Here is a 20,650-nt window from a genome sequence, read left to right on the forward strand (position 1 = left end):
TCACAAATGACAGTGCGCGATACATTAAGTTTATATGGTTGCGTTGCGGATAAGATCACCCGATAAGATTAGGCCTCGTCCAGATTCAGATTCAGATTTGTGTAGTAAGGACAGAAGGCCTACGGCCTGTGTTATTCCTTTTCTAGTATGCTTCTGTGAGTGTCCAGTCTTCTCTTGAAAGAGTCAATTGAAGGTGCGGACACTGCTTCAGGCAGCAGGTTCCAAGTATTGATGACTCGGTGTGAAAACCTGTATGCCACGGCTATTTTGTTCGTTCTTGGCTTTTCTACTCGCCTGCTATGTCCTCTGAGGTGTCCCGATCTAGTGGGAAGAAAGAGAGAGAATAAGTTAGGTCCGAAATCATTTCTCAGTATTCTATACATCAATATTAGATCTCCCCTTAGTCTGCGATAGGACAGAGTAAAGAGGTTCAGTTTTTCAAGCCACTCTTTATATGATAAACCCCGGAGTTCCGGAATTGCACGCGTAGCTGCCCTCTGTACCTTTTCTAGTATGTCTGAGTCACCTTTTAAACAGGGGCTTGCAGCCTGAACACAGTTCTCTAACTTAGTTCTCACTAAGGATGTGTATAATGTGGTGAACATGGTAGTATCAAGCTTAGTGAATGTTCTTTTTAAAGCCCAGAGGGTTCGAAACCCCTTAACTGCGACCTCCCGGCAATGGGCCGTCGTCTTAAGATCATTGCTCACTGTCACCCCTAGGTCCTTATGAGACCGGACTACGGGTAATGACACATCCCCTATGTTGTACGTATTAACCTTTGAATCCCCCAAGTGCATGTAGACACACTTTTCCGAGTTGATAGGCATTAGCCACTCTTTAGACCAGTTTATCATATTATTTAAGTCGGTCTGAAGAGTAAATACGTCTTTGTCTCCAGTCATTACTCGCCAAATTTTTACATCGTCAGCGTATAATAACATTGGAGGCTGTACTATACTTGTAAGATCATTAACGTACATTATAAAAAGTAAAGGACCTAGGACGGAACCTTGGGGTACTCCACTAAGTACTGGTCTCCAGATGGAGCACTTGGAATTTATTCTTACTTTTTGCCTACGACCTACTAGGAAATCCTTAATCCATTTTAAAAGAGGTCCGGCAATACCAAGGTTTGCCAACTTCAATAGCAGTCTATTAGTTGGCACTTTGTCAAAAGCCTTACTGAAGTCTATGTAGACAACATCCACTGAATTTGCGTTGTCTAGCGCATTAATCCAGAACTCCCTTACTATAAGGATGTTCGTTGTACAGGATAGACCCTTTCTAAAACCATGTTGTGCCATGTTCAGCAAGTTATTGGTTTCCATAAATGCTGTTATGGTCCGTTTGATTATCCTTTCCAGTATTTTAATTACAACACTGGTGAGGCTTACGGGTCTGTAATTTGATGGAACTTGTCGTAGACCAGTTTTATGTATGGGAGTGACGATTGCGTCCTTCCAGTCCATAGGTAACACACCTTGGTCAAGTGACATTTTGAATATCACAGTCAGTGGGGCTGCGATATATTCGGCAATATGTCTCAAGATTTTAGCGTGTAGTTCATCTGGTCCTGTTGACTTCTCCATGTTTAGGGTGCTAAGAGCCTTAAGCACATCGTTTTGGTCGAAGTCCACGGTGAGCAGTTGGTTTGTTGACTCTGTAATTTGGTCTGGTTCTTTCTCTAGAGGAGGTTCCTGAGTGAAAACTGCCTCAAAGTAGTCAGCCATAACCTCAGCTTTTTCCTGATCTTCCTCTATCATTTCAGATTCACTTCCTACTTTAATTAGGTTGGGAATCCAGTGATGAATCCTTGTTCTGTAGTTTATGTACGAGAATATCCTCTTGGGCTGCTTGAGTGCAGATTGTGCCAGCTGCATTTCATATTTTCTTTGCGCTTCCCGAATTTTAGTTATACACTCGTTTCTTATCGATCTGTAGTGTTCCATCGTACCTGCTGTGCCAAGGCGGATGGCAACATCCCAGCATTTCTTCTTTTGTCTTAGTAAGCGTCGAATATCCCGCCCTATCCAGGGATGTCCGTGCTTCTTTTTCTTTGAGACAGTCCAGGGTATGTATGGTTGAGTTACCCGATTGTATAACTGCCTGAATAGAGTCCATGCCTCTTGTACTGATGCCTTTGAGTCAATTTCCCAGTTCTCAGCCGATGCTGCGGAGTTAATTGCCTGCATATCTGCCTTCCATACGTTAGGACGGGCCGGCGCAATTGTTTGACAAGCAATGTCAGCCATGAATTTGAATAAGATGACTGCACGGTCACTTCTCCCAAGTGGTGGGAGAAAAGCCGTTTGACCAACGTCATCACCGTGTGTGAAGACCAAATCTAAAAGAGAGAAAGAGTTTCTTAAGTCGTATCTTGTGGGATCTCTAATGTGTTGGAATAATGCTAGTTCAATCGAGGTTTCTAACAGTTTGGAGTCGAACGACGATATAGATGACTCTACTTCTAGGTTAACCCAGTTTATATATGGTGCATTAAAGTCGCCTACTACAAGGCTTTTACCGTTGTTACACCGGGAATTAAGTTTACTGAGGAGAAAATCATCTGCTACACATTCTGGACTGCGATAAACTACAACTACTTCAATATCTTGCCTTCGGCATTTCAACTTACATCTCACCAGTTCACATGTCCCTGAAACATGTGCTACTGTCTCAGCTAATCTTATGGTTAGGGTACTTTTCGTGTACACAATAACCCCGCCTCCCCTTCTGTTTAATCTATCAGCCCTACTGGTTATGAAACCGGTCAATTGGATTTCACTATCTAATACTTCTGACGTTAACCAAGTTTCCGAGACAGCGATAACGTCCGGTTTTTCTTTATCCATCAATGACTTCAGCTCCGCCATTTTATTTAGTAGGCTGCGAGCATTTGTGTAGCACACTTTTAAGTCTGTGGAGAGCTTTCCCTTGCCACCCAGAGTGGCTTGGGGATCGTTTTGCTACGAACTTTCACAATCTGAAAACCCTTAAGAACGAGGTTTCTTTCACCGTTTCGGCGACGCTCGTTTATTTCCGCTTCTGCAGCTCTTCTCTTAATACGATCAGCTAGGCTGAGATCCTCACGGACATATATTCCGGATCCAATCAGTTTACGTGAATTACTTAGAACCAGGTTCCTTTCTTCCACCGTGTTGAATGTAACCTTTAGGAGGCGGTTTTTCTGAGGACTTTCGGAATCCACCTTTTTTCCTATTCTATAAAGCTTACAAATACTAACTCCTGAAACTGTATCTGGGAGTAGTTTACTTAATGATGTCTTAATATGATTGAGATCATGTTCAAATCTTGCCTTTGGTTCAGTATCTGAAGATTCTCTTATCTTATGAAAAATGACTGATCTCTCAGAGAGATCTGTCTTTTCACGCGGTGAGGATTTTTCTTCTGATAAAGTCCCTTCCAATGTCTTGCTGACCAGCTGCGTTTTGCCTACAGCCTTTTTCTTCTTATTTTTTTTCTTCTTACCGAAGTCCATTTGTCACCACTCAGAACAGTCACACCTGGACTATGTGGAACGGTGACAGTTTTATCCGGATCTTCTATTTCGACTAGAGGTGTATGACTGCCGATGTCAATATCAAGCGACACTTCATTTCTCGTTAATGTCAACGGAGATTTCACGCTCCCGTCAACCGCAGTCAGGTGTTTAATGGGTCCAGTAGCAGCACTTACTACACTGACACATTCTTCATCGTCAGTGCTCCTGTTATCAGTGCTTCCGTCATCGTTTTTCTTGCAGGCCAAAGCCAATAGGCCCATAGCCTCCTGTATTAGTACCTTTTTATCCGTACAGCAGAACACACAAAGCCAATGCGAGTTAGGCTTCGAGCATCTTTTGTAAGCCGTCGGACTTAGTCGTGTACACATTTTGTGATACCACTTTTTACAGTCGTCACACTGCATTCCCTCCTCAACGGAGAACAAACAATTTGGTTGCCCACATTTGTGAGTCTTACCAACCATTGTAATTCGATTTAAAAGGTTTAAAAACAAAAAATGATAACAATGTGAACACAAGTGTTAGTCAAGGACTAAAATCAGGTACCCAGGACAAAATGTAGCAAAAAATTTCAAACTTTAACCAAAGAACTCTTAGTTAAAGTAGACCAAGAATGCTTTTTAGTGCAATAAGTACCAAAAGCAAGTATAATCACAACAAGTACAAAAATCACTGCCCTTTTTGAAATGCATGGAGAGCTAACATATCAGTTATTCAGGAGTGCGCTGCTAGGACAGACTGGTCTATAGATACTAGCCCATCAGTTGGAGAAGAATGTGTTATATCCTAGTGAAGATTAAATGACGAGTAACTTCTGAAATATGGAATGACCGACTCTTGTTAGGCCTTTCAAGGTCGCGGAAACGAAACGGCGGGTGACTTTGTAAGTAAGTAACTTTTACCGTGCCCCAATGATTAAGAGTCATCTCATCGCCCAGACGTGTCAGATATTTGGAATTCAGGCAACACACTACCTTGTACCATCCGGGAGGTAATAGCCTGATGGAAAGAACAAACAGGATCACTTGTAGCGTGTTGGGACTATGCCTGTAGTTTCAACCCCACGGAAATTTCGAGGTTTTTGTGTCATTTCCCCAATTTTTTCAGGGCAGATTTCCCAAGACTTCCAAAAAGCTGCTGACATCCTCCCCAAAATTGATAGATTGGTCAATACTGTCAAAATCTAGGGCTTGTGTTACATCTGGTTGTTTTTCATTCTTTGATTAATGTAAATTCATTGTGTGCTCCTAATGGGTTGTGAGCTCACCGTTCCATCTGTTCCTCATTCTTCACTCACACTTCTCTGCATGTGTTTCTAGTACACAAAGTACTTTCTCGTTAGACGCCAACTGCCACACTACTAGAGCTCTTTTATTATTGTTTGTCAGTAAGTCGTCGACTGGATGTTGGGATGTTGCAATATCTCTTAGCTTATTGCACATCAATACATTGGGTCCACAGGGTCCCGACATGCTACCTAACGTTTCGGGAATGAACTACGTTTAAAGTGGGGTCCCGTATTTCTCATCGAGTAGTCAGTGACTGGGACGCCTTACCCAAACACGTATTAGCCCAATCAGTGAATATTTTCAAAGAAAAGCTGGACCTGCATTGGAAGGCAGTCTGTCAGGATTAACACAGGCTCACCAGACTACTGTCCTTATTACTGAAGTCCTGTTGAGATACGAATACCCTTTTTAAACCCCGCCCGCCACCAACTTTTACGGTGTACCATCAGAAGGTATGGCATATCCGTGTGCGCAACTAAGCAGTGAGGATGGTGCCTCACCGAGGGACAAGGTAGTATAACTTGAAAGTTACTGCGTTCAATGTGATTCATGTGAATCTGTTTTCCTATTTCAGGGCAACAAAGGGTAAATGTTCTGGTAGAAAAAGGACTAGGCTTATGCAAACTGGATTTGCGGATGATGTACGAGACTACTTTGTAAATAGGCTTTCCCTTTTATAACAATGGAGTTGTCCGAGTTTTCGAAATATATACATAGTTGCTGGTACTCCATGTTCTTTCTCCTCGGACATTCAATGATTCCAGTTTGTTTGCTGTTGTTTTTAGATCTACCTTGCCTTCAAATAAACGCCGACAACGCGGTACAGTAAATTAAAGCACGTTAATAGATTTTTACAATGCTGTCTGCGAGGGATTTTTATCGCTTCGAGAAACTAAACAGTCAGGTAAGGACTTTTCAAAATTCATATTAAATTCGGATGCACTAAAAGTAGCTTTATTAGGACATACTAGGGGAAAGTCGTGAGGCGTTCAGCAATAAGGTTGACCTTCCGATCGGTCAGTGTGTAGGGGATAACTGTGTCAACCATTGCAGATATCATTCCTATTAAGTTTGTGTTTGTTTTTTCAAGTCTCCATGCGTATGGTTGGGTCCCACCTACTTAATGTTATCTCCATTATAGTTGACTAAATACAGTAGTACCATATTATTGCTGATAGTCTTCATTTACGTTCGGTATGATTTGATAAACGTACTAGATGAATATGTGCACCATAAACCTTCATTAATTCAGCAGTAGATTTTAGATTCATCGGGCAAATCTAATACTGAGTTTAATTGATTGTAGGTTTTGAATTGTCTTGTGACCGTGGTGGCGATTATTCTTATTCCAAGAGAAAATACATGTTAACATGTAGTATGCTACCCACAATGCTAGTCGCTAATCTATAATCGCTTCGCGTTCCGTCATAGGGAAACCGCTTGGACGTATGAACCGCTTCTTAAGAAAGAACTCGGAGAGGTCTGTAACTAGCTGAGTGCCTACTCACGTAACACGGCCGAGATCATTGAAATATTTAAAAAATCACTGATTGGGTGCTAAAATGCAATATTCTAGTTGAAATCTCACACATGTGGGTTTTAAAATCCATAGGTTAAACTTTGCTATTCGTTTTGAAACTTTTTTTTCAGAACATCAGTCCCATACTTCACCTGTATTTATTTTAGGGCAAACTTAAAAGCTCAGAAGAAGGTATGTCACTGACTGAAAAATTAATTAGATCATTGGATACACTAAATAGCCCTTGCAGTGTAAATGGAATTTCAAAACCCTTAACCTCCGAAACATCAAATCGACTAAACGAAAAAAATAATACTAGAAAGAAACGAAGGCGAAGCAAGCGTAAATTCTTGGAAAAAGATGGGTCTTGTGCAACAGATGTTGGTTCTTCTAAAACTAAAGATCTTGAATTCAGTTTAAACACTGCAGATGTAACTTCTGAATCTGATCAGGAATTTCAAAATTTACATGCAAAGAAACAAAAGTGTGATCCTAAACAGGGATTAAGCAGTAATACGATTGCTGAAAAAGATTGTATACAATCTCCCAAAAACGATCTTTTGAATGCCTCATTCCGCCCTGATACTTTGTCGGTATCTTCGAAACAGATTACCAGTAGCCTAAATCCTTTGAAACAAGGTGAACAGTTACTCAAAGAAATACTGGAGCCCGTTGCGTTAGAAGAATTTTTCAGGTTTGTTTAGTAATTTCATCCGATTTTTTATTACACTAAATAGATTTTTGTACTGGTCAGCATTTTATTCATAAGGCGATTGTTTCCTGTACTTTGTAGAAAATAACGCAACAGTGTACCATTTTTAATAAATTCTAAATCGGTAGCAATGCTCAATGGGGCAAAATAGGAATTCAGAAAAAAAATAATATGGCACTTATTAGAAAAAACAATAATAAACAGGGATATCAGTGTGATGGATTTGTAACCATAGATTAATAATATCGCTCCCCTTGACTTGTCTTATACATTGTTTTCATTAAGTATTCCTGCTAGAGCAAATATAAAATGTGATAGATTGCCTAAGGATAACATTTCAGTCAGTTCGTCATAAAAAGTGTATGACCTGACACAGATGTTTATCGACTCATGTCAACATACGCCACATCAACATAATGATGTGAAATTAGTGAAATGAATATTAAAGTAATTGAAATAGCAATAGTATCTTCGATTGCGAAGCAGAAAGAACACGTATTTTGTTTTAAAATCAGTAAATCAATCAATAAAATAATATTTAGACTAAAGATGTAGTGAACGTTAAAGAACTAACACACCTACTCCACCGACTGATTTTTGAACCATGTCACATAAGTCCTTTAACTATCGATCGGGATTATTTCATGGACCCCAATTAAATGGTGTGCATTAATCCACACACATCTTAACAACTGATGACTTCATGGACCGGTTGCATGTTGTGGTTTGTTCGCCTACAACTTTATTTAAACCCATTTCCAGGTCAACTAGCACTGAGCTTCAAGATAAATAGTGATTGAGTATAGGAAACATGTAGGGAAACAGTCTCGTTGAGTGTATACTCAAATACTCTTTTTGATTAATTGGGAAGATATGCAAACAACTGGGGAAACAGCAGTGACATCTCTACGTGATTTGAACCAAAGGTTCTGTGGCAGTGTCTGTCTTTGAAAGGTGTACCTCAGAAGTACATAAACCTTGTGAAGGCTTTTTACTGGAACACTAACCGTCAAGTCAGAGCTTACGGCGAACTGTCATCTGCTTTTGCGACCTAATGTGTCCGACAATGATGTTCACTATCTCCATTTCTGTTTAATTTCATCACAGACCTACTGCTAGAAATAACATTCTCGTAGACTGAATTTTCGTGAATTGATCTCCTACCAGAAGGTCCACTTATCGACTTACAATACACAGATGATATAGTCCTGTTTGACGAAGACGCTGATAAAGTTCAGTCTTTTAGTAGCGCTGAACAACAGTGCGGGAATGTTTATAATGCGTTTATCCCCCTCTAAATGCAAGTCGTTGCTCCAGGACTAGCCTACGTCCACACCTGAACTAAGCAAAGGGAGTGAAGTAGTCGAACGCGTTGACAACTTCACTTATCTTGGAAGTCTGATCAGCCCTAATGGGTTGGTGTCTGACGAAATCTCAGCACGGATTCGAAAAGCTCGTTTAGCTTTTGCTAACTTACGTCACCTATGACGAAGGCGAAATATACGTCTATCAATTAAGGGACGAGCTTACTGCGTGGCAGTTAGTTCTGTTTCACTTTACGGCTGCGAAATGTGGCCATTAAGGGCTGAGGATGCCGGTAAGTTACTAGTATTTGTTCACAGATGTTTTAGAAATATTGCTCAGTCAGTCAGTAACAACGTAGAACTTCGTACGCACGTACATCAGTTCGAGTTGCCACACCACATTAGCACAGAGATGCAGTTGTCGATTCAAATCCCGTAGTGGTAGAGGTAATAAGAGTATAAGCAGTACTCGGGAAGATTAGGGTTTGGAGATGTTATTTAAAGAGTATAATCCAGTGAAATAAATTTGGAAAGAGGAAAAAGAGACATGAAGAATTCAGAAGATTAGAATTTGGGAGAACACAGAGAGTAGATGCACCTGCGCCATTGTAAACGATTTTGAGCCATGTCATTCAGGGTCTCTAACCATCGGTTGCTATCATCTCGCGGTCCCAACCATGTAGTCTACACCTACCAATATGACTCAGTTCACTTGTCAGTGACTTCATGGACTTGTGCCATGTTTTGGTTTGGCCGCCCCTAGCTTTCTTCCAACCTACTCCTATACCACTGAACATAGCACGTCGAGGCAGTCGGTGGTTGGGCATACGTAACACGTGTCCCAGCCATCTCAACTGATGAAGTTTCACTACTTCATCAATTGATTTGCCATCCTTACATAGTACCCGTTTCCTAACAACTGTGTTACTTACTCGATAGTCCCATGATATACGAACAATGTTTCGAAGACACCTATGATCAAATACTAGTAACCTACGAATATCCTCTACTCTTACCGGCCATGATTCACTGCCATAGAGTAGGACGGGACGAACTGCTGCGCAGTAAACACGTCCTTTGGTTGATAGACGGATATCTCGCCTACGCCATAAATGACGCAAGTTGGCAAAAGCTAGTCGAGCCTTCTGTATCCGTGCTTAAATATTGCTCATATCTGCTGGGATCGCCGGGTAAGTAGTAGTGAGGTTAGACTCAGGGTATTAGGGAATGGTGGTGAGTCAGTTGATGAGGTTGTGAATCTTCATCGACTGAGATGGTTGGGCCACGTATTACTCATGTCCAACCACCGATTGCCATGACTCACAATGCTAACTAATGTTGGAGACGGTTGAAGGAAAGTTAGGGGCGGGCGAACCAAAACATGAGATCAATCCATACAGTCACTAACTTCCAATCTGAGCCATGTTAGTAGATACAGACTACTTCGTTGGGGTCCACGTGTCTATCGTAACCAATAGATGGAGACTCTGGGTGACATGACTCAGAATCGATCACAACGACGTAGGTTTATACATTCTTTGTCTTCAAACCGTGAGATTAAAATTGCTTTATACCTTTATTTCGTTCTCCCTGTTTCGTATCCCTATGTGTAATCTTATTTGTTTAATACATTACTGCGATTTAAGTAACTACTTCTATGAATTTGGTGTCCATCTTGTTGTGCCAATGAGGTATGACAATTTGGACGGATGCATAAATGTGCCCGGTCCTACGTTGTAGCTGACAGAAGCGATATAGATCCACTAAAATTTCTAACAGTATCTTTTAGATTCAGACCTTACTCCACGTATTTCGGTTTAAGCGGCCTGGTTGTATCACTATCCCTCACTCGATACAGTGTCTCAAATGTGAGTAATTAGAACCTGTACTTGCTGAAGTAGTTATAAAATAATATTAATATGCTGAATCGTTTGATAATTTCTAGTACTTTTTTGTTCATGTTAATCAGAGTAAATTATCAAAAAACCCCATTACATATCAAACGGTCCAGTTCAAAATGTGGTGAATGGTTGAATTATTCTTTTGTGAAAAAATTGTTGGACAAGGTGAGCAATCTATAATTTACATATATATTTCTCGAATTGTATAACCACCTTTTCTACGGCGTTAGTGGTTTACCGACTATGTGAAGATACACACATTAGAGTCGCACGTACAGTTGTTTGGAAGCTAATGATATCGTTTAACTCAAACGGTAGTGTGTAACGGAATATAGACTGATAAACTACTTGTTGACAATTGAGTGTCTCAGCTACTGATTGTTTCCTTTTAGCCCTTGAAAACTATTTTTTCACATTTTACTTATTTCTTATTTATTCCTTCAGTTTACTTCATTATTTCGATCTCGATAATCTTCTAAAGCTTCTTTATTTGTAATCTCGTCAATTTAATCTAAGCTATCTATGTGTCCCAGTTTTTTTACGTTCACAATTTTAACAGGTATACTGTTATGATTAGTTTCAAGCTAACAACACAATAATTTATAACGTGATTGCTTACATTACAAAGGAATACAGAATAGTCCTGCACTTTTGTAACATACTTTATAAATAACTATGGTGCATTATTGTATTTTATTAATTAATGTCAAACATCTTAAGTCGATAAGATTCGACGCTTAACTCACTTAACTGGTTCCCAAATTCAAATGCAACTTGGGCAGGAATGTAATTATATTATGGAGGAAAATAGCAAATGATTGAATGTCAATGTGTATACAAACTTCACAGAGGAACGTTCAACAGTCTTTTCAGCTCATCTATTAGCACTGATTGGTTGAAAATGGACTAATCAGGTATTTTTCCTGTCAACAAAGTTGGCGGTTGAGTTTTCGTCATAAACTGAAATCAAATCAAATTCTAATGAAAACCAGAGGGTACTGTTTCATCTTCGATCGTGACCTTTTTGTAATAGGTATTCGCTATTTCACATCAGACCAGACCCTCTGGTCCTTCAAGTCTCTTTATGTTTACGATATATCTGTAAACTACCTATTCGGAGTCTAACTATGTTCATATTTCTAAATTAAATCAGTTTTTAGATATAGTGTAATTGTCTTACAATGTCCTGGGTAGTGATTGAGCCTAAGATTCTTGAAGTTTTAGTGAGAATTATGAATCAAAATTTTGTGGTATTATAAGCAGATACAATGCTGATATGCTATGATACAGTATGATCATTACTAAGTAAAGTAGTATCAAATGGTAAAATAGTTCTGATCAGATCAGATTGTTCGAAATGTACGTTCTAATATTTCATTTGGTTTCGATTGTCCTCATCCTATTGCATTATTCCATTAGAGAATTGGCTTATTTTATACGGAATTCTGGGTGTCAACGAATAGATAATTAGATAAGATGGGTTTCGTTGGTCATTCACAATCTAATAAAATTCAGAGTGCGACTACTAAGGTTAATTCTTACCTTATCACATCATACGATGACGTTAATAGTATCAAGAGTGAAACTTTTTGTATTCCATCTCAATGGGTTAACGATATCTTCCTAATAATGGTGAAAAGATGATTAGGCACATTAATTTATACTGACGCTGGCGAATCTTGACTATTCAAACTAGCGCGAAATATATTTCTAAGGTGCTGTTCATCATATGAACAGTCGTCTAAAGACCGTCAGAAATCGGATTATTTATCTGTAGTCACCAGAAAACAATTTTACAAAATAAAACTTGGAAAATTTAAAGCCATTAAAGATGAATAAGAGGTTTCTTGATAATCGTGCGAAATTTGTACTCAGTCATTTTTCCAGTATAGGAGTTGTGGAGATTATTAAGTTTTCGATTGAGATCATGAACCGATTGATGTTAGACCACGTTTGGAAACCTGGAAGCACTGGACGGCCGTTTCGTCCTACTGCAAGACCCCTCAGCAGTGCGCACCCTCGATCCCGCTCGCGGGATTCGAACTCAGAGCCTTCGGTCTCGCACGCGAACGCTTAACCTACTGGACCACTGAGCCTGCATCCAATGGTGTTAGTGTCTAACTACAAACAATCCACCAAATTGCGCGACCATCTTCCATTGTACTGAGGTGGATACCTGTCTCTACCTGACATGGATTAGCTCCGCTGGTCACGGCTTCTCACTAGAACTCCGAGAATTCCCTCACGAAGCTGGTCACTAGTGAGCACATGTTTATTACTAGTATAAAGGTTGTGGAGATTATTAAGTTTTTGATTGAGATCGTGAACCGATTGATGTTCATTTTTAGTTGATTCAATTGCAGTCAGTTCCTAACATTGGGTCTCAAATTAAAACCAACAAACTCCATACCCAAGCATAAGTATGAAACATGTTCAAATTCATCATGATCTAGTTTCATTATCTTCACAGGAATTTCAGCATTTCAAATCCACTGTCTTTAATTGTTGTCGTTGACACATCAACACCCAATCTAATCACAACAACTTGTTAACCAGAAGTCATACTGAAGAGTCTAATCTGTTGAGAAAAAATAATGGGTACTTAATCTCTAAAGCTATTCAGATCTAACACTATATATTCTTTCAGTACGGTTTTTAGTTTCGATCATAAATGTTTTCGTTGATTGATGTGTCTACTTGTTAGTACATCTAAATGGCCAAATCCACATATAGTTTTATAAAAAAAAGTGGATAATTACTGATCTCATGAATCCTAATGTATATGTGTGTATGACAGATTAGAAGTAATACTATTTAAATTTCCTTGCTGTTAAAACTTAATTTTCCATGTGGGAAATGAGATGTAGTGATTTATGTGATTAAGACACTTAATTTTCAACTAATGGATTAGAACATAGGATTTATCTCCACATTAGTATCACTAGTCAGAAGACGAAAAGCCAATGTCCGGCGCTTTAACCGGGTTGGTGGACACGGAGAGTCCACCTAGAGGAGTTGGAAAACCCTGATTCCAAACTAATGGTGAACATGGGCTCCAGTATCCTGAGGGAGCAAATGGCGTATGAACCAATCGTTGATCACCGGCTACCATGGGACTGCATCTCCTGACGTTGCGCCACTGCATTGTGGATCAGACTTTTATGTCGAAGGCTCCGGGTGTGGCCTCATAAGAAAACCACCTGTTTTTGGGTATTGGCACTTAAACAGTATCACAGCCCACACACAAATCAAGTGACTTGTGTGGTGCATATGTATTCGGTGCTTCTTTGTACCAAGATTTATGTGTTTAAATAACTAAACTAGTCATTATACAAAACTGTGTACAATGTTATTATTATTGCATATTATTTACAATACATATTCTGTGAAAAGAACATTTTAAAAATGAAATCAAACTATCTTATTTCTTAAAGGAATTTCTCTTTTTTGGACAACATGTGGATTTAATCGAAGACAAAATTCTGAAACATGAAATTGTTAACCCATTTGGCCGAGCATTTGCTGGAACTGTATGGGAGCATTATTCTGTAAGTTTTATTATTAAAAAAATTTTTTTCTTGGAGAAATATCTAATAATTTCCTTCAAAAAAACATTCAACATAGATTTTTTATCCTTTTCTTATGTGAAGCTGCTAATAATAATTTTTTTTGACCACGCGGTCAGCCATTATCAACCTGACATGAGTGTGAATCGTTCGAAGTTGCCATCAACTCAGCAAGTAATCAATTGAATGATGGGTTAATTGGAGTAACAATGGAAAGTTAAATAGTAAAGGATCCAATCAAAGAATATAAGGTTAGGAATAATTGCTCAAGATGTGGACCTGAATAGAGAATAAATGCAACTGTGCCACAGTGATCAGTTTTGCACCATGCTATTCAGTATCTCTTAATTATTGATTATAAGTGTTGCATAAGCCTAAGCCAGAAAGTAAAAAAATATTTCGACATGACTCAGACTAGGAGTCACTAATTTCACTGATAGATACCATTTCTTGACTTACCCAACCTTAGATTTTTTCCAATCATATTCTGTGTCAAGAAACATTTCACGTAAAGTAAAGGTTAGTTAGACATGCTCATAGATTTCATAACTCATTAAGCTGATAGAGATTTTTAGCCTCATCAACGGACTTATCTTTTTCGCATATTTCTCTACACTACACAGACATTACTAACTCGGTGGTTCGCCCACACACTGAAAATTCCTCGAAGATACTTATGATGATACTTTACAGGTCTTCTACTTTCCTAGGCCATATTTCTCAGCCGTACGGTAATGCACAGCGAACTTTAGCACAGCATACTGTCCCCCCTTGGTTGCAAATGGATATCTCTATTCACAAGTTGATTGGGTTAGTGAGACAATCAAGCTTTCTGCATCCGTGTCGCGACTTCGTCGGTCACTAGTCTATCATGACTGAGAAAACCTCTAATATAAATATAGTGTTTGGGTTTCCCACTACTTCACTTCACATAATCAAACTAGTCTATTTTGCATTTAAGAGTAGAGAAACTCTGATTAGATAAGTGGTGTAGATGACTCGATTCGTTCCTAGATTATTGGAATGAAAATAATATTTCATCAAAAGGTATTTTGAATCCGTTATCCACTAGTGTTAAGAAGCTATCGCTCTACAAAATTCACCATATACAACCGTGGGGACCAGAATATAGATCGACTAGTTGAAGTGCTGCCACTTTAACCACTAAACCATCATCGCGACATTTCTGTTACTATTCATTTTGCAGTATATTATCGACTAGATTTTGTTCGTTTTTTATAGCAAGGAAAAGGATTGCGTTTTCACAACCTTCAAACATTCTCCAGAAGTCTCCGCTTTCGTGTAGGTCTTCTGCAAGAGTATTTCGGTTGTAATTTCACCGTCACTGCTTACTTGCTACCGTCGAAATCGACTGAATTATCCTTCAGTCAGTTGGACCACGATTTGTTTATTTCGCAGCAAGAAGGTTCACAAAATTTTCAAATTACAAGGTATGATTGAAGTTAGTTATTTACTTTCCAAAACAATTTTTTTAAGTAACAATTTTGCGTAATTATATACAGCATAGTAAAATATTAAGTAATTAAATGGAATGTAGTTAGCTGTGGATTCCGCTGCCGTGCCATATTTTTCCAAACTAAATAACTCAATAATGACTTTTCTGTGACAGTGGGTGAGGAAGTTTCAAATTAAACAAGGTCACATCATTCATTAGTTGCATAGTACACACCTTTGGCTTGCAACCATTGTTGCATGTTTAAGCTCTTCTGCATCCTCGTTGGTGGTCTTCGCAACTGCCAAGTGTCACTGGCCCTCAAGCAGTGTTAACACGAATCTATAATCGGTAAATGATCAGAAATTCAACTATTAAGCAATGCTTCTAATCTTTTCTTCATTTGACCAGTTTCATTTGCATAAATAATATCATTATTCATAAAACAAATGTGACTTTCTGCCTGGATTTGGTGTAACTACATCAGAGATTTGTAATTTGTTCAGTTGAAAACTGTTAGTTAAAGATTAGTAGATGAGTCACTCGTGAGCACTTATTTTTAAGCCATAATTAATTAAATAAATTTTATCTATACAACTTCGTAACTAATTCGAAGTAGGTGGAGCGGAGTTCAAATTTATAATAGATTGATCACTTTATTAATAAACCTACCAACCACTGTACCATCATTATAAATAGTGACATTAGAATCAGTCAGTTAGTTATCGACAACGTAAGACCTTAGGCAACTTAGTACATTTTATATCAACAACAGCGCAGGAAACTGGAAGATGCAGAAGTAATGTTAGAGCAAATTAAACATTAGTAAGACATGATTTTAAACAAACCAATACAGTAAACTGAAGAGTATGGCGTAATAGTGGAAATTATGATGTAAACAACAAACAGAAAGATACCATCAACATAGAGCCTGACACAAATGTTCGTTAGCCCAAGTTGCAGTACCTGATTAGCACAAAATGAAAGTAACAAGATAAATCGAAATAAGTTAATAGAAACGATAAAACAATATTATTTAAAAAGACATAATGGGAAGGTGTGTAGGGGGGGTAATAAAATTCAAGATAGAGAGTGAATGTATCTGGGCTCTTGTGAACGAGTTCAAGCTAGGTCTTCAACCATTGATCTCGACTATCATGCGGACTCCAATTAGTTTAGTCTGCAACTACTATCGTGGCTCAAACCATCAGTCAGTGACTTAAGCAATTGACGCCACGTATTGGTTTGGTCGCCCCTTGCTTCCTAACAACTTATTTCATTACCAGCAAGCATCACTCATCTAAGTAGGTGATGTCAGGCATACACATGTTCTAACCACCTCCATCAATGACAGTTCGTTACCGGATCAACTGGTTCACCACCTCTACCAAATGCTCTATGAGGATGTTGGATATATATGTAGACCTGTGTTTCGTCAGTTGATTTCATGAAATTTCTCACCACTAACAGCGATACTGATATAGACTGAGTGGGATTCGAGTTTGCAATTAAGTGATGGAACCATTGAATCACCATTGTTCGGTCACAAGGTTTTTAAGTTTTATTCATAACTTCAGCCTGATTGGATCATAAGCCAGATAAGTCTGAAAAGTCTCAAGAAGTTGAGTGTAGTTTACGTAGTTTTTGAGAAAATGTTTCCTGTTTTCTTCTTTGCAGTAATAAAACAAACTTGAAAGGTCAAAACAAAAGTACGTTTTCGGTTTTTGAAAGAAATTGTGACATGATTTAATCCATTCTGTATTTATTTCTTTTAACACATAGATATTGGTACAAGGAGGCATCAAATCTCATTTGATATGTGGGAGGGCTGTGATACTGCCTGGTTGCCCAAACCGAAGCAGGTGGTTTTCTTAGGGGACAAAACCCGGAGCCTTTGACCTGAAGGTATGATCCACAAGGCAATGGGGCATCGTAAGAAGATGCAGTCCCATGATAGCCGGTGATCAACGATTGGTTCATACGCCATTTGTTCCCTCATGATACTGGAGCCCATGTACACCATTAGTTTGGAATCAGGGTTTTCTAACTCCTCTAGGTGGACTCTCCATGTCCATCAACCCGGTTAAGGCGCCGTACATTCGCCTTTCGTCCTCTCAATTTCGTAAACAACAGTAATGCCACGAGAAGGCAGCGAGTAGGACATGCCTGGCAGTGGTTGTATGCACGTGGCCAAGTGAGGGCATTTGGAGAGGGAGAGCTGACTCTCCCCACTCTCGGCCGTACCAGGGCATTTGCGGGCAACCCATTCTGTATAATCGAACGTTAGAAATCAGCAGTATATATGTGTGTATGTATGCTCCTGTATGATGATTATTCATGGTGTCATTTGAGTTGTGTCAAGTGAAGTATCTATTAATCAATTTAGTATATAAGCATAAAAGAACACAACAACAATAACAACCGATTTGAATAGTGGAAATTTGTTTCATGACTAAAAAATAATGTGTGCCAATTTCACTTAGGCAACCTAACACATTAGTTCTTACATAAGCTTATTCAAATTGCCACTTTATCATTTCTGAAATAAATCCATTATATAATTATGATGCACAAGTGGATATTTTTTCACATCTAAAAGTGGCATATCCACAAAAACCCTTCTGATATGAATCAACATATGCACCCTAGCAACTGGCTTCAAGAGGTATTTCCTGGAGTTCTAATGAGAAGCCGTTACCACTGGAGTTCAGCCAGTATTTGATCATAGGTATCTTCGAAATATTGCTCGTATATCCTGTGACCATCGAGTAACTAATGCAGTTGTTCAGTCAGTCTGTAGCAACGTAGAAATCCGTACGTACGTACATCAGTTCGAGTTGCCACACCACATTAGCATAGAGATGCAGTGGTCGATTCAAATCCCGTAGTGCTACATGTAGTAAAATTATAAGCTGTATTCAGAAAAATTAGGGTTTGAAGGTGTTATTTAAAGAGTATAATCCAGTGAAATAAATTTGGAAAGAGAAAAAAGAAAGAGACATGAAGAATTCAGAAGATTAGAATTTGGGAGAACACAAAGAGTGGATGCACCTGCGCCATTGTAAACGATTTTGAGCCATGTCATTCAGGGTCTCTAACCATCGGTTGCTATCATCTCGCGGTCCCCAACCACGTAGTCTACACCTACCAACATGGCTCAGTCTACTTGTCAGTGACTTCATAGATTCGTGCCATGTTTTGGTCTGGCCGCCCCTAGCTTTCTTCCAACCTTCTCCTACATCATAAAATATCGCATGTCGAGGCAGTCGGTGGTTGGGCATACGTAACACGTGTCTCAGTCATCTCAACTGATGAAGTTTCACTACGTCATTAATTGATTTACCATCCTTACTTAGTACCCATTTCCTAACTACTGCGTTACTTACTCGATGGTCCCATGATATACGAGCAATGTTTCGAAGACACCTATGATCAAATACTAGTAACCTACGAATATCCTCTACTCTTACCGGCCATGTTTCACTGCCATAGAGTAGGACGGGACGAACTGCTGCGCAGTAAACACGTCCTTTGGTTGATAGACGGATATCTCGCCTACGCTATAAATGACGCAAGTTGGCAAAAGCTAGTCGAGCCTTCTTTATCCGTGCTGAGATTTCGTCACACACCAGACCACAAGGGCTGATGAGACTTCCCAGATAAGTGAAGCGATCGACACGCTCAATTACTTCACTCCCTATCATTAGTTCGGGTGTCAATGCAACCCAATCCTGAAGCAACATTTCGCATTTCGAGGAAGAGAACCGCATCCCGAACATACTTGCATTGTTGCTTAGAGTGGTCAGAAGACTCTGCATTTTGTCAGCGTCTTCACCAAATAGAACTATGTCATCGGCATATTCCAAGCCAACAAGTGAACCTCCTGGTAGAAGTTCAACCCCTGGAAATTCAGATGAGGAAAGTGTTATCTCTAAAAGTACGTCAATGACAAAGTTAAACAAGAGTGGATAGAGTGGTCAGCCTGACGAACACCACTTGAGGTTCGCCATAAGCTCTCACTCGACCAGTTGTGTTCGATTAGAGAGCCTTTACAAGGTTAATGTACTTCTTTGGCACTCCTTTCACTGTCAAACACTGTCATAGAACCTCACGATCAACAGAGTCGAATGCTGCTTTAAAGTCGAGAAATACTACGATTGTGGGGCGTCTGAATATGTGTCTAGAGCCTGACGTAGTGTGAATATCTGATCTATACAACCACGTCCAGGTCGAAAACCAGCCTGATTTTCTCTAGTCTATTCTTCACGAGCTTTAGTTAGGCGTCGAAGTATTATTGAAGCTAATATTTCGGACACTATTTGTCAAATTGATTCCTCTGTGATTGTCACAAGAGGACTTTTGCCCTTCCTTACAGACTGGCACAATCAGTGATTGAGACCAGTCAGATGGCATTACGTCCAGTTCCTAAATTCTACCTAAGACCTCAGTTAATCTCACTGCTAATTTTGAACCACCATCCTCTAAAATCTCAGGAGTAAACCTGTCAGGGCCTGCTGCTCTCCCTCGCTTCAGATTTCTTATGACTTTTTCAACTTTGTAAAGGGACGAAGGACCTACATTAAGTTGCCATTCAGGTTGACTAGTGATCGTGGGAAACCAAAATGTGGCTGAAGGCCAGTTGAACTGATCCCTTAAAGTGTTCTGCCCATCGATCCAATCTCCTCGATTGAGAATGTATAATATGTCCATCTTTCTCTGAGATTGTTTCGCTAACAGTCGGGTTCCTAATACTGGTTTCCTTAACGAGTCTGAACAATTGTCTGCTATTACCTATTGCCGCTACCTTTTCCATCTCTCTTGCTTTCGCTACCCACCACTGTTCACGATCATTGCGTACGCTTCTTGTCAGCTTGCGCTTAAGCTGACTCCGCTCTTCATTATGTTCAGAGTCAGATGGAATGAGTTTCCGAGCATCTATCAGTGCGGTAGATGCTGCTGAGATCCAGTGTTGCTCCCTAACCTTCTGGTTTACCGTACTAGCAGATATCACTGCTGTTTCCACAGCTTTTCGGATATCATTCCATTCTGCCTCGAGGTGGGCATCACTTACATGGCTGCCTAACTGTTTTCCTACTTGTTCCTGAAATATACTCTTAGCTTGACTATCATTAAGTAGGGCCCTAAGAGGTTTCCTTGCATCATCTTTCCTACGTCCAGTAAGACGCAGACAAATACGCGCTCGCACTAGAGCATGATCTGAATCTAAGCATGTGCTCCAGAATGAGCGACAGTCTTCTATCGAGCCCCTCCATCGGTGGCTGATAGCGATGTGATCTATTTGGGTCCAACGTTGGGACGAATTAGGGGGTCGCAATGTTAAAAGATGTTTTTCCCTATGCTTAAAGTTGGTATTTGCAGG

At 39.5% G+C, this 20,650-nt stretch overlaps 2 protein-coding genes across 4 annotated transcripts in view; one reads left to right on the top strand and one right to left on the bottom strand.

The window, feature by feature from the left end:
- The window catches only part of STK4 (Serine/threonine-protein kinase 4), a 91,031-nt gene that overhangs the window by 27,342 nt on the left and 43,039 nt on the right, over positions 1–20,650 (bottom strand). The gene's annotated exons all lie outside the window — the stretch shown is intronic.
- The window catches only part of MS3_00004636 (uncharacterized protein), a 28,384-nt gene continuing 12,023 nt past the window's right edge, over positions 4,290–20,650 (top strand). The window contains exons 1-8 of one of the 3 annotated variants that reach the window (XM_051212582.1): positions 4,386–4,413; positions 5,601–5,719; positions 6,502–6,526; positions 6,576–7,028; positions 10,320–10,416; positions 13,686–13,799; positions 15,060–15,268; positions 16,948–16,979. Coding sequence is in view for 2 of the 3 variants with exons in the window: in XM_051212580.1 (XP_051072770.1) it covers positions 5,672–5,719; positions 6,502–7,028; positions 10,320–10,416; positions 13,686–13,799; positions 15,060–15,268; positions 16,948–16,979 (1,027 nt within the window). In the remaining variant the exon portion in view is untranslated. Of the gene's footprint in view, positions 5,720–6,501; positions 7,410–10,319; positions 10,417–13,685; positions 13,800–15,059; positions 15,269–16,947; positions 16,980–20,650 lie in introns of those variants that run through there. The other 2 variants (XM_051212580.1, XM_051212581.1) reach the window with 2 other exon arrangements.

The sequence above is a fragment of the Schistosoma haematobium genome, chromosome ZW, assembly GCF_000699445.3.
Source record: "Schistosoma haematobium chromosome ZW, whole genome shotgun sequence".
NCBI classification, from domain to species: Eukaryota; Metazoa; Platyhelminthes; class Trematoda; order Strigeidida; family Schistosomatidae; genus Schistosoma; species Schistosoma haematobium.